Raw genomic sequence first — 15,394 nt, 5'->3', positions numbered from 1 at the left:
CACAAATACCCAAACTGTATATTAAGCATACATAGATTAGTTTCATTCATTAAACATAGATTAAGATGATGAAGAGCAAACATAAACTAACCATTAACTTAACAAAACAAAACTTCAAAGCCCATGCATTCTCTTCAAGAAATCAATACAGAGAGTTTAGTACTCCATAGATATGGAGTTACAGCTCAATGAAAAACGAAAATGCATAATAGAATTAAAAGGAAGAAGTGAACCAATGATGTAGAAGAGCTAAAAAATGTGAACTGGGTAGAAAAAACAAAAACCCTAAGTTGGGTTGTTGTCCAAATGTAGAACGTGAAATCCCCAAGTGGGTGTTGTTCAGAACGTGAAAACAGAATGGAGACTGTGTTTTAAAAACATGAGAACCTAAGTATGGAGCTCTCTCACGTGGTCACATCAGACCCACTACAAACCCTAAGCTACCCTTGGTTTTGGGCTCATTTTGGCCCAATAAAATACAACAAAAGAAAAATAGAACTAATCTTAATGGTAGCTAATATGACACTTTGATATGACGTGGCACTCCTTTCTTCAGCCTAAAATTAATGCCCAAGCTCAAAATTGCTTGATAACAAAACCTGAAAACAATTAATAAATATGGGGAATCAACAAAAGACAATTAAGATTGGTACATAAAGCTTGGTACATAAAACCTGAAAACAATATGCACTAACAAAAGACAATTAAGCACAAATCAACAATTAAGATTGGTACATAAAACTAAAAAAATAGGGGAAAATAATGGCTCATCAGTTGGCTATATTGCATTAAGTTTAGTTAACTTGTTAAATTTTGATCAATATTTTGTGCAACCAAAATGTTGTCACCACTTAATCATTCTTATTATTGGCATTTAGAAAGGATTTGTACCTTATGTATGAGATTAAACAACACTTGACATTTTCTAGCAATACTTTTGTGTTAATTATGATTTGATGGATGGATTTCAAAACTGTTTGAAACAATTTTGTGATTGAAGATTAAGGTTTTTGGTTAAAAGTGTGTTCTTGGGTGAAGTTTTCTTTATGAGTGTCTAATTATGTTTTAACTTAATTTAGTATTGAAATTTGAATTTGTTTAGATTTTTAGAATTTATAAAACAAACAAGAATATCAAAGATACTCTCCACTAAACTTATATATAATTCATGGGATTAGGTGTGAATATTTGCATCCTATGATACATAGATATGATACGTGTAATTGGATATGACACATATCTGATACGCTTATTATGAAAATAATAGGATACAACAAGTGATATATGCATATTAAAAAATGTACAAAATTCTTAAAAACTTTGTAAATATATGATTGCTATTGTCTAAATACAAATTAAAATCAAATATATTAAATGTTAACAAAAAAAATATATAAACTATCATCATCATAAAACTATTACTACTTTATAAATTAGATTCTTCATTGATAATTATCGGTAAAGTATTCTACACTACAAGAAAATCCTTTAACAATGACCAATTTTAGTGGCCAAAACAATTTGGATATCAATTTATAAATTAAAAATTATTGATAACTAAAATAGTTTCTAAAAATTATAATTGATCTCTAAATTGGTAATTAAAATAGTTTTTATTATGAATTGGTTTCTTAATTGGTCACTAACATTAGCTACCAAGGTTTTGGCTAAAAAAAATGTGTCTTTAATTAGAAAATTAGTCTCTAAATATATTTTTCATCACTAAAATTGGTCATTATTTAAGAGTTTTCTTATAATACTAAAGTATAAAATATAAATACGGATATGGATACGTGATACAAATTAAATTATCACTACATCATAGTTTATATATAAAAATGAAATAAAAATAAGAATAAAAAATAATATAAAGAAAAGATAAGATAAAACAATTGGTAGAAGGAGATCAATGCTTGCTTAAACGAAGTGAAGAACATTTATATTTATTAACGAAAACACAAGCGATGTCGCTCACGTGTGTTCGCGTTTTTAAATTTTCATATAAATTTAAATTAAGATTAATAAAAAATATATAATTAATTTTTAAAATAGATATTAAATATAAAATTAGAAAAATTAAAATATATACAAAAAAAAAGTTTTGAAAGTGACGGTTAAAAACAAAAGAGGTATGTATTTAGAACATCCATTAAAACTAAACTATTTATAAAATAATAATTAAAGATAAAATTAAAATAACAAAATACACAAAAATGATATTTCTTTATAATATATATATATATATATATATATATATATATTCATGGAATTCGGTTTTTAATCATACAATTTTATTTTTATTAATCTATTTTATTTTTTAAACTTTTTTAAAAAAAAATTATTCTATCATTATATTCGTTTTGTAACAATTATTTTAGTGTACATTACTTTTTACTAATTTTATCTTATATCAATATATTTTATTTTATTATTTTACTTTTTAAGTTTTTACAAAAAAAATTTGTATTCAATTATTAACAATTTTTTATTTTATCACTAAAAGTGAATATTCACTTGTATAATCTAAAAAACAAAATTTCAACAAACGGATATTTCTGGTCTGTATGGAGGCTTGAGACCAACCAAAACCCAATGGCAGCAGCAGCATCACTCTCCACCACCACACCCGGCGTCCCTCTTTTCCCTCCACCAATCTCCGCCCGTCGAACCGCCTCAACAAGGGTCCAGGTGTCGTCCCGACCCGACCCGGAACCCTCTTCATCTCCCTCCTCTACGGCGCTGACGGTGGTGGACGAGCGGACTCGGCGAATAGCGAGGGAGTTGGAGGAGCTGAAGAAGCGGGAAGCGAAGGAGCGGAAGGAATTGAGGGACGGAAAGATAGCGTCGCAGAAAGCGGTATCGGTGATTCTGTGGAGAGAGGCCACAAAGGCCGTGATTGATAAGAGTGGCAGAAAGAAGAAGGGTCCCATCAACTCCAAGAAGCTTCTTCCCAGAACTGTCCTTGAAGCACTCCACGAAAGAGTCGCAGCTCTGCGCTGGGAATCCGCTCTCAAGGTTTATCAACTTTCTTTGCTTCTCTTCTTCTATGTGGGTTTTGTTGGGTTGTTCTATGTCGTCTATTAGCTTGGAATGTGAATGACATTGAGGTTGAATTTGGGTGAATACTCAAATTGTTCTTCTAAATTGGGATAAATGGACCGATAAAAATAAATAAATATTGGTCCTTTTTCTGTTTCATGTTAGTCCTCAAATTTTATGAACTAAAACAATATTTCAAACAACTCTTCTCTTTAACACTCCACCTGTTTCAAATAGATTTTTAAGGGTAAATGAACAATTTGGTCCGTAGATGGTGTGAGACTATGGTAATTTAATCCTTCAAAGAGCTAAACATTTTTTTAATCCCTGTTAAAAAGAGTCCTTAAACATTTATTTTAATCCCTTCATATGTAAAAAGAGTCCTGTAAGTAAGTCCTATGGTTAACTTTTCTTTGTCGTGAAAATATATTTTTAAGGGTCAATTTGATAGTAAATCAGGGACTATTTGGTTATTAAGCTATAATATGAGAGATCAATTTGAATTTTTTTTAAATATTTAAGGAATAAATTGGATTTTTTTATTCAAAAGACTAAATTGATAGTGCCTCACTTAAATGGGTCACTTATCCATTTTTTAATGTTATCTTTAAACTTAAAGTACAATTTAGTCTCTGCGTATAAGAATTAATTTATATTTGAATGATAATATGTAGGTGATAAGTTGCATTTTAATAATAACATATTCGTTGTGCCCCTCTTCACTAGCTCCATCCATCATATTCCCCCCACTCCCAGCTTCCCTCCTCAACCCTTTCTCCAGTGTTCTAAGCTTTCCATCACTTGTGCTATGTTCAAGTGTTGACAAACTTTTAGAAAACAGAAATGTATGTAGAAGCAAACACTTTCTAATGTGTTTATAAAACAAACTAAATTTTTGAAAATAGAGAACTTGTATTCGAAAACAGTAAATAAACGAAGACTTAGTGTTGGATTGACGACTTAGGGAAGAGAACACAGGCCCATTTTTTTTATATTTTACACTATGTGATTATATTTGATAAAAATGAAATGAGAGTTGGGCTTAATTTAACATAGCGTTGTTGAATTTTAAGGTGAAACAGATAGATGGGTGTGTAATTTTTTCAGATATGGAAGTTATAGTGCAAAGATTTGAAGATGGAAAGCAGGGAAGGAAACTGATATGTATGAGACTCTGAATGATTTGTGAGGGATGGAAGTTGAGTTTTCATCATGTGGCAATTGATTCTACAGCAGTTTGGGCTAGAGAATGCAAATAGAGTTTAGGCAAGTATTCTTACTATGAATCGTTAGTCTCGGATTTTTCTGTTACCGCAGGACTCCATGCTTGTAAGTTTTGGAGTTGACTACGTTTCTGTTCAAATTCAAACTAAATGGGTTATTTTGTGGCCGTGGAAATGAGTTTGGAATTTGGTGTTTGCTCAGTTGTTTGAGATTGTAATTACTCAACTTTTCCATAAAAACATGGGAAGGGAAAATTAGAATATAAAAGAAAAGGATGAGAAGGATGAGAAATTTTGATTATGATAATCTTACAATTAAATTTTGGTTAACATTTAAGTAAGTAGTTCAATAAATGGATGTGAAGAGGAAAACAAGTGAGACTGATTCATAAGAAAGTGTAACTTTGATGGATGAAACAATATATCCGTTTCCCTAACAACGTAAATGTAGGAAAAAATATATAATTATGCTCTAAATACAGCAATTGAAAGAACAAAAAATAGCAGATGAACATGGGGAAAATAAGGAGAAAGGCACAGAGTGCTACTCTTCCCATAGGACTAAACCCTGATGAGTTTCAGTCACAAATTCAATGTGCTCTACTCCCAAGGACTAATCCTTCGTGAGTTTCCATCATAGATTTAATGGTCCATCTAGCTCCCTACATAATTTCCCCATTCCCCATGGTTACCTCGCTCCTTTCTCTAATCTTCTACTGCCTCCTGTGAATTCAGTTAGACCGAACTGTAGCGGGCTTTTCCTGTGCATTCTAATTCCCAATATTTCTGTCTCTGCTTCCCTTGTTTCTCTGCTAAATTAGAATTGGCCATACATCAAATGCAGCTGGCCTATCAAATTCCTGTACAAATACTGGGTCAGGAAAAAATACCTACAAACACATGGAGTGTTTATCTTTTGTTTAAGATCTCTGTAGATAAAAATACCCATACAGAAAGCTTTGGCCATATTAATTTTTGGTTTAATTGACTATTGATCAGCTTTTTTGGACAAGTAGTACATTGGCTAGATGTAAAGGGAGTTAAGCATATTTCTTGAAAAAGCTCATTTATTAATCGAGTAACTTAATGTAGAGATGTAAAAAACAAAGGATTGGGATTATTTTCATTTGTGTAGTAGAACATGGTAAATGTGTTCATTGGCATAGTCCTAACAAGTTTATATCCTGCTATATGTTTCCTCTCACCCTTATGTCATTTATTTATCAGCTAGCTGAAGAGTATGTTAGTAGGTTGGTGTCCCCCCCTCTCTGCCTCCTTTTATATATTTTATTTTATTCCTGTATTTATATCTATAACAATATATCAAGATGATTCTCTCTTTTGTGTCCACATTTCATAATACCAATTCTACCCTTTACAATATAATTATTTATTAAATTTTTTAAAATTAACGGTTGTTTTTACCTATTTTCTATATAACTGTTTATCTTTTTTCTTTTTTTTCATTCATCAACAATTAATTTATCTATTTATTTCACTTTATTTTTAACATTTCACTTCATTCTTAATAAATATAAATTTATTTTACATATTAATTTAATAAAATTACACTATTATCACCTATTAATATATTATCATTCATATTTAAAAAATGCATATACATTGTACCTGTGTGTACCCTAGTATATAGGGAAGCAAGTAAGTGTCAATACTTATTTGGGTCATGTTCAGGAAATATGAAATGTTGAAGGGAGAAAGTAAAGATACAGGGGAGCATATTTGCATTGGGATCTAGAAGATAAGTTGAAAAATGTGGCAGCATAAGGAAGAGTTAAATTGATGGAGGAAATCTTACTGGATTGCTGTGAAAAGTTAGTTTGTATGTTTTCATATTTAAGAACGTGAATTTAAAACTATGGTTGAAATGTTTTTGCACTTACTCTATCATAAACGCTCTGGTGGAACTATCTTTCTATAGGAAGACTTCGTAATAATATTAAAGCATACTCTCGTGGTTTCAGGTTTTTGAACTACTGCGTGAACAGATCTGGTACAGACCTAACACTGGTATATACATCAAGTTAATAGTCATGCTTGGAAAATGTAGGCAACCTGAGAAAGCTCATAAGCTCTTTCTAGCCATGGTTGATGAGGGTTGTGTTTTGGACTGTGAATCATACACTGCATTGTTGTCTGCCTACAGTAGGAGTGGTCTCTTGGACAAAGCTTTCACTCTTCTTGACGAAATGAAGAATACATCTGGTTGTCAGCCAGATGTACAGACTTATTCTATCCTCATAAAATCTTGCTTACAGGTTTTTGCCTTTGACAAAGTTCAGAGTCTTTTATCTGACATGGCCAATCATGGAATCAAACCCAACACGGTTACCTACAATACTCTTATTGATGCTTATGGGAAGGCAAGAAAGTAAGCTTTTACCTGTCTCTCTATACCTTCTGAAAGTAATACATCCACAATCTGGTTGCTAACAGAAATTGGAAAATTTATTAAATTGACTACCCTACTTTTACCTCATACTCTAGAATTTAGGTACAATAAAAGCATTTGAGAGAGCGGAGATTCAAACTTTTTTGAGGTGAAAAAGTAGTCAATGTATTGGTACACTTAGCCTCTATGATTGCCATAACTGAGCTCTCTCACGGTGTATTTATGTTGGGCACTGATGCACCATCATGCATTCCTGAATCCCCCCTGCCTCTTCCATTCCAAGTAAAATTGAGTTATACAAGTTATTTCATTTTTATATAGTTGTTAAGTTTGTTATTCTTTCAGCAACCAGCTGCAGCATGATTTAGTATCATATTTGCATATCTGTAATATAATTATCTTTTTTCTGAAAGGTTTTCAGAAATGGAGTCTATACTTGTGGAAATGCTTGCTGACCGGGATTGCCAACCTGATGCATGGACCATGAATTCAACACTAAGGGCATTTGGCAACATTGGACAAATTGAAACAATGGAGAAGTGTTATGAGAAGTTCCAAACTGCTGGAATCCAACCTAATGTTCAGACCTTCAACATTCTGTTGGATTCCTATGGCAAGGCTGAGGAATACAAGAAAATGAGTGCTGTGATGGAATACATGCAGAGATACCATTACTCTTGGACAATTGTGACCTTCAATATTATGATTGATGCTTTTGGGAAGGCTGGGGATCTCAAACAGATGGAGTACTTGTTTAGACTAATGCGTTCAGAGAGAATAAAACCTAGTTGTGTTACACTATGCTCACTTGTGAGGGCTTATGCACATGCAGGTAAGCCTGAAAAAATTGGTGGTGTCCTGCGTTTTGTTGAGAATTCAGATGTATTACTGGACACTGTATTCTTTAATTGCTTGGTGGATGCTTATGGGAGGTTAGGGTGTTTGGCTGAGATGAAAGGGGTGCCTGAGATGATGGAACAGAGTGGTTGTAAACCTGATATCATTACTTATAGAACCATGATTAAAGCTTATTCTTTTAATGGTATGGATAGTCATGCTAAGGAAATCAGAGAACTCCTTCCAACAGTGACTAGACCTTCACTGAAAAGGGATAAGCCTGACTTCTGATAAAAAATAAATATACTCATATTTTTGCTCCAATTTGTTTGGCTGCCAATGATCATTTTAGTTCCATGCTTGCTGTATGCCTTCTACTTTCAAGCGGGTTGTTTTCAAACTTTTCACCTTCAAGCGGGTTGCTATATATATATATATATATATATATATATATATATATATATATATATATATATATATATATATATATATATATAATTATGCCAATTATGTCTTTGGTTCCCATTTTCATAGCAAAATCTTAATTTGGTCATTGTTTTGGAAAATTTGATCTCAATTTAATCTTTTTCGTTAGTGGTACAGTAATAACGTTAAATGAGGTGTCATGTGTCAGTTCTTGGATTTTTATTTATTTTTGAAATTTTTTTATTATTTATTTATTTTTTTGAATTTTTTTTAAAAAATAAAAAATTTGTCATGTGTCAAGCTGTCGTCGTGTCACATGGCAGTGACGGAGTGATATGGTAATGATAATGTCATCTCAAATGTTATTTTCTTTATTTTTAATTTAGTCTCTGTATTCTAATTTTTGTTTCAATTTAGTTCCTATTTATGTAAAAATAGTGCAATTTCCTTTCTCTTCAAATTGAAATAAAAATTAATTTTTATATAAATGTTATACAAATATTTATATTAAATTTGATATTTTTGTTCAAATGGATATTTTATTATATATTTTTAACATAACTAAGTTTATTTAAATTTGTGTTTCACATTCAATTTTACTAAAATTTATTTCCAAATTTTAAATTTATATGTTTTTTATTGTTAAATGAACTAGTTAAAATTATTTTTAAAATTTTTATAATTGTTATTTGTACACCAATTCAAACATTTGTGAACAAATTATTGAACTTTACACGTTTTAAAAATATACAATTATTAAAAATATAAATTTAAATAAAAATACAATATTAAAGTACGATGTAATAAAATATTAATATAATTTATGAATTTTTTTCTATTAACATAATTTCTTATTGACAACTTTAAAACAATTTTAAATAAAGTTCAATATAAAATATTAATTAAATAAACTTAATTTTGTTAAAAATATTTACTTGAAATATCAATTTTGATAGAAATATTTGTACGTATTTATATAAAAATAGGAACTAAATTGAGACAAAAATTAAAATAAATGGATCAAATTGAGAAAGTGAAAATGACACCTGACATATAAGTGACACGTGTCACTGTCATTGCCACATCACTCTATCACTACCACGTGACACATCTTGACACGTGACAATTTTTTTTATTTTTTTAAAAAAATCAAAAAAATCAAAAAATTAAAATTAAAAAAAGTCAAAAAATTCAGAAACTGACACGTGGCACTCCTTTAACAGTATCACTGTACCACTAACGGAAGGGACCAACTTGAAACAACAAAGAATAGAGAGACTAAATTGAGATTTTCTACGAAAATGGAAACAAAAATATAATTATATATATATATATATATATATATATATATATATATATATATATATATATATATATATATATATATATATATATATATATATATATATATATATATACATAATGAGTCTTTTGTATATTATTGTTTTCGGTAAGCTTAAAGCCAATGATAGGGTATATTTGGAAAAATATACATCATCAGTGGTTCTTATTGTTTATCCGATGAATAAACTTTCAAAGGTATTTTTAGGAAAAGACATAAAAAATTAGAATAAACTTTTTTAACAGGTTAAAATTAATTTGTACATGATTTAATCTATAAAAATATTTTGGCATTAATTTTTTCACAAAGTAATGTTTATGTTATGTAAATGTTATTTTTGACATCCTGCAAATTTTGTATTATTTTCCGTTCTCCTCCATTAAGTGTCTCACACTTGAGCACACCGCACTAAGTTGCTGAAGTTTCCATGCTTTGAAGAAGGCAATTGGCGAATACAATTCTTTGTTCCTGTCAATGATGTTTGATTCCTTGCTTTAAGTCTGATTTTAGTTTATTGCCTACGATGGCGAATAATTTGAGTAATTTGACTTTGATTCATATAAAAAAAATTCGAGAATTTTTTATCTTTATAATTTATAACTTAAGAAAAAATTCGAGAATTTTTTATCTTTATAATTTATAAGTTTAATTGCTGAACTTTGATTTCAACTTATTAACAATTTTACCAATGATAAATAAAAATAATAGCCAATTTTTAAATTTGCAAGCAACTTTTTATGATTTTTTTATTATTTAATATGAAATAGTTTGCTACCTATATAAATACACTAAATAGAGTTTGCAAATTGTTTATGTATGGAACCAATTTGTCTCGCAAGTGGTATTGTTATCTTGTTGCTTGTCGAGATGTACTGTGTCTTCAAGATTGAGATGTCCTCACCAAGTCTGATATAATGAACCATAAGGGAGTGAGTACCTACAAATATTCCAACACTCAAGTTAGTAATAAAAAATATATGATCACTTTAGTATGATAGTAAGATTAGGATACCTTTTACCTCAATGAGTTAGCTTTATATACATGGTGGTAAGAAAATGGGAGGTGAAAAGAGAGGTTGTAAGAAAAGAACAGAGGTCATACGAGTGTGAGCAAAGAAAGAGGAGAAAAAGAAAATATATAGATCATCTTCAAATGTTTAAAGTATATCTTCCATAACTAAGGTAAGAGAAGGAGATACATTATTTTATTTTACTATTTATTTATAATTATTTTTATAAATTTATACTAAGTAAATATCCTAACTTTATTCTAATTTTTATTTATTTTAGTTATGTAGTTGTTCTATTCATTTAATTTAATATCTTCAATTATACATTGATTATATTTATTTAATTTTTTATTTATCTTCAGTTATGCACTAGTTTTATATTTACCTTTTGTTATACACTGATATGTTTATTTAATATATATTTATATCTCGTTATTTTTACTCAAATAGTTTTGTTCTAATTTTGAACTACGTGTACCTAACTTACGTACAAAAAAAAGTTAATTCTTGTCGGGTCTAACATAAAATATTTTGTAAAATTCTTTTATTTTAATTCTTAAGAAAAACCATTTTTAAATAAATGGGAAATTAATTTAAATACTAAAATTTATCTATGTTAATAACTTAATTGTAATTTAGTATTATGATTATCCGATATATGAATTATAATTAATAAATTATCTATCGTTGACCGAGTTAGAAATTTATAATATATCTATAATAATATTTTAATAATTCTCCCTCTCTATATATAATTTTAATTGAAAATGTTTTGTTATGAAACTTGTTTCAATAATATCATATGGTATGGTATTTAGCTAATTGGATAAGTTAGAGAAATTAGTAAATTATATATTACTTATTTTCCACAATTTAGTATAAAATATATAATGATGATTTTAATATTCTATTGTTAATATTATTATTTGTATGATAATATTATTTTGAGAAAAAATAGTATATTTAAGTTTTATAACATTTTAATTGAATAAGTTTTGATTACTATAAAATGAATTAAATGTGATTATTGTAATTATAGTAACTTTTCGAAAATAGAGTTGAAAATATTACTTGAATTCGAGAAATAAAATTGAGTTAAGTATGTTTTCAGTCCCTGAACTTTGACCCAAAATTAAAATTTGTCTCTGGCTGAAACTTTGATAATTTTTTGTCCCTAAACTTTAAAAATGAATGAATATAGTCTTTTTAACCCAATTTTGTTAAATTCTTGTTTAGGTCTCGAACGTATTTCTCGGTAAATATTGAGTCGAGAATGTGTCAAACGGCATAAACAACTCCAATATTAACATGAAACGAATTCAACATCTTGAAAAAAGTCAACATAATTGGGTTAAAAGGACTATATTCATTTATTTTTAAAGTTTAGGAACCAAAATTTATCAAAGTTTCGACCAGGGACGAATTCCAAATTTTGACCAAAGTTCAGGGATTAAAAACATACTTAACCCAATAAAATTAGAAGTAATATGTAACTTTTAAAAGTAGAGTTATAATTGTTACATGTATCCCGGAAGTAGAGTTGGAAATGACACATATTTTGTATTAAGAATCCAAGTGAGTCAAAGTTTCACATTGGCTAGAAATAAGAAATGGAGCACTATATAAGGATAAATAAATCCATTGCTTTAAGGTTTTGGATTGAGAGTGGTGTCAATACCTTATGTGGTTAGGGTCTCATTGGTAACAAGTGGTATCAGAACCCATGGTTAAAAAAATTGGCTCAGACGAGTGCAGTATGGTCCTTGTGTCGAAAGTCTTCCTGACAAGGATTCCAAGTAAGCGTATCCCGTTAAGAAAAACGACGGTACATAAAAGGGCAGAAAAAAGAATACTCGTGGTTGGGAACGCTTTCGCTGGAAGGGGAGTATACCAATGTGGTTGAAGGGACTCACCTTTGAGGGGAAGATTGTTAACAATCCAAGTGTGAGTCTAAGTCCCACATTGGCTAGAAATGAGAAATGGAGCACTATATAAGGATAAAGACCCATAAACTCATTGCCTTAAGGTTTTGGGTTGAAAGTGGTGTCAATGCCTTATGTGGTTAGGGTCTCATTGGTAACAAGTTTTTGGATATAGAGTCAGAAGTATACTTGTCTCCCAGAAGTATATTTCAAGAAATCCTTTAATGTTGAGTTGGCTGCGGTATTTATTTGATATCGGTATAGGTATGCAATGTGATATACGTTTGATTCTTGAATCAATGAAGTGTGAAATGATATAATTTCCTATGAATACATATTTCGATCTATTGTAGCGGGAGGTGTGCCTTAGGGATTTAAATGAGTAAATTACTTGCTCATTTATCCTAACTAGCCACTACAAAATATAATTAAAAAAACTCGATCAGTTGTAGTTGGAGGTATGACCTTAGGGATTTAAATGAGTAAATTACTTGTTCATTTATCTTGACTAGCCACTACAAAGTATAATAAAGAAAATTTGATTTGTCGTAGTTAGAGGTATACCTTGGGGATTTAAATGAGTTGATTATTTACTCATTTATCTTGACTAGCCACTGCAAAGTTCAATTAATCTTTATAGATTTTTTAGAAAGAAGGAATGGTACAATTACCATAAATGGATAGTTATTGAGGTTACCTATACAATTAGGTGGATATGGTTTAATGTACATGAATTCTGTGAAAAAATTACATAAGGTTAATTATGAATGGTTTACGATATAGAATCTGTATGTAAGATTATTTTAGTATGATTTATGTTAATATTATGTAAATAACTTTTATTTGTTTTCTTACAATGTATTATAATTTCACTACCTTACCCTTATGTTTTTGTGGATATAGTTTCGACCTACGATGATGGTATATTTATGTAATATACGTGAGTAGAGGGTCTGGCAGGTAGTATTGATGATCGATAACGAGATTGTGGGTTGGTGAATAGGAATGGACGCATATTATTGTATACCTAGTGTCAACAGTGCCTTATTGATATTATTTTTTTTTTTAAATCAACTTATAATTTTGGAGGACTATGAATACTTAATATATAGATTTACATTTGTGTGTTGTTGATTATTAATTATGTAATTATTTAAATTGGTATAATTATGTGCTAATTTAGATTCAAGCCCTTTATACAATACACTTCTATCAAGTCTTGGCCAAGGTATATCAAGCTCAAGTCCAACATCCCAGATTCACTAAGTTACCTTGGCTGAGATTTATCAAGTGCAGGCCCTACATCCTAGATTCACTAAGTGATAACGCTGTCGTTGAAGCGATCAAATTAATACTACTTATCTATAACAACTTCGGTATTGTTAAGAAAGTAGTCAACAAAATAGTAAGGGTAAAGTAACCCAAAGTCGTCTCCCAACGAACACGGAATTGATTTTTAACAAGTTAGTTCTTATAAAACTATACAAGAGTTAGTCAAATAAAATTATAAAAATATGAGGGATAAAGATTAAATAATAAAATAAGATATAAACAATAGTAAAGTAAATAGATTGATTCCATTGCTTTTTCAAAATAGATTCATCATCGGTTATCTAAAAATTATTGCTCAATTAATTATTGTTGTAGATTTACAAATTAATCAATGTAAAGTCTCAATTAATTTGTTGGCGTTCTCACTTTTAACCAAAGTACAGTCTCAATTAGAAGTAAGAACTTTTAGATTATCCATAGTAAATTCAACCAAAGTACAGCCTCAATCAAATTTACTATGCCTAATCATGTCTATTCTTTTATCTCCTCACCAAATAAAAAGCTTAATTAATCAAAGTAAAGTCTCAATTAATTGTAGTTAGAGTAAATACCTTTAATTAAAGTAAAGTCTCAATTATTGGTAGAAACTCATTTAATCACATGAAAGTTTCTAAATAAAATCAAAGTAAAGTCTCAATTAAATTTAAAAACCCTTGAACTCATATGATCAACATGCGTATAGATTTAAAATCATTACTTTTTACATGATTCAAAGATAAAAGACATAGATGAAATTAAAACCTCAACAACAATAAAAAGAACAAAGAAATTAATTCATTCTAACCTCAAAATCCATAATGAAATTACAATGGAATCAACCCAAGAAGTTTAGAACTCCATGAATGCAAAATAAAGATAAAAGAAGAATAGAGAGAAGAAAAGAGAGACAAAGAAATTAGGCCCCCCTAAGGGTCCCTAAATTCTGACGTGCCGAGCTTGTCCTCCTTCTGCTTCTCCCTTAGTCTCTTTATATAGGAATTGGACTAGACTTTTCTGTTGCTAAAACCTCTCAAATATCTTTTAAAATAAAGATAAAGATAAATATTCAAAGATATTTGGCGAGATATAGAAAATTTAACAAATATAATTGATTAATAATTTATGATATAATTAAATAAATTAATTATTTAAAGATATCTGATAAATTATCACCAAATAATATTTGTATTAATTTTCTAAATAGCCCATTTTCAATTATGTAGTCCAATTTTGCAGAGAGATAAAAAAATATGAATATTTGCAGTTAAACCTCTCTCCTTTGACAAGTCTTTGACCAGAGTTGACTGTTTGACCAGCTTTTGAATGCTTGACCAAATTTGACCATTTGACTGTCCATTGAGAAACTGACACGTGGCTGGTCCTTCTCTCTCCCAAATTAGGGTTTCTTCCTCCTTCGTCCCTTGCTGCTTCAATCGTGACTGTAGTGTGTTCGTGAATGACGGAACACGTCACTGTGCGTGGTGGCTGCCGTGCTGCGTGATTCTTCTTCTTCTCCGGCGAAGGCTGCACGAACGGTTGTAGATGGGTGCTGCTGCAGGGTGTGTGGAGGCGCGGTGGTAGCAGATTCGCGAGGTTGGTGATGCGAAGGTGTTGATCGTGGATGCATGAAGCGTTGCGGAGAATGCTGGTGGCATGGAGGTGCGTGAGCTGATGACGGAACTATGGCGGCCGTGACTGGTTCGTGTTTTCCGGCGAAGTGCTGCAGTGGTGGTATGCTGGTGGTTGCTGTGAGATCCAGGAAATTCATAAAAATTAATAATTAATAGAGTATAAGAAATGAGGGGTTGAGACTACCATAAGAGAGTTCTTTGATAAATCTTAGACAAGAAATAATGTTAACCTAAGTGGTTTAG

General features: G+C 30.1%; 1 protein-coding gene across 1 annotated transcript; it reads left to right on the top strand.

The window, feature by feature from the left end:
• The first annotated feature begins 2,539 nt into the window (after positions 1-2,539).
• LOC114183066 (pentatricopeptide repeat-containing protein At5g48730, chloroplastic) lies at positions 2,540-7,833 on the top strand. The gene is made up of 3 exons (XM_028069917.1): positions 2,540-3,015; positions 6,245-6,651; positions 7,086-7,833. Exons 1-3 carry the CDS (start codon positions 2,593-2,595, stop codon positions 7,798-7,800), a joined length of 1,545 nt encoding a protein of 514 aa, XP_027925718.1. The 5' UTR covers positions 2,540-2,592; the 3' UTR covers positions 7,801-7,833.
• Positions 7,834-15,394: the final 7,561 nt, after the last annotated feature.

The sequence above is a fragment of the Vigna unguiculata genome, chromosome 5 (assembly GCF_004118075.2).
Source record: "Vigna unguiculata cultivar IT97K-499-35 chromosome 5, ASM411807v1, whole genome shotgun sequence".
Lineage (NCBI taxonomy): Eukaryota > Viridiplantae > Streptophyta > Magnoliopsida > Fabales > Fabaceae > Vigna > Vigna unguiculata.
The sequence above is the reverse complement of the archived record's forward strand: the minus strand, read 5'-3'. Positions and strand labels throughout refer to the sequence as shown.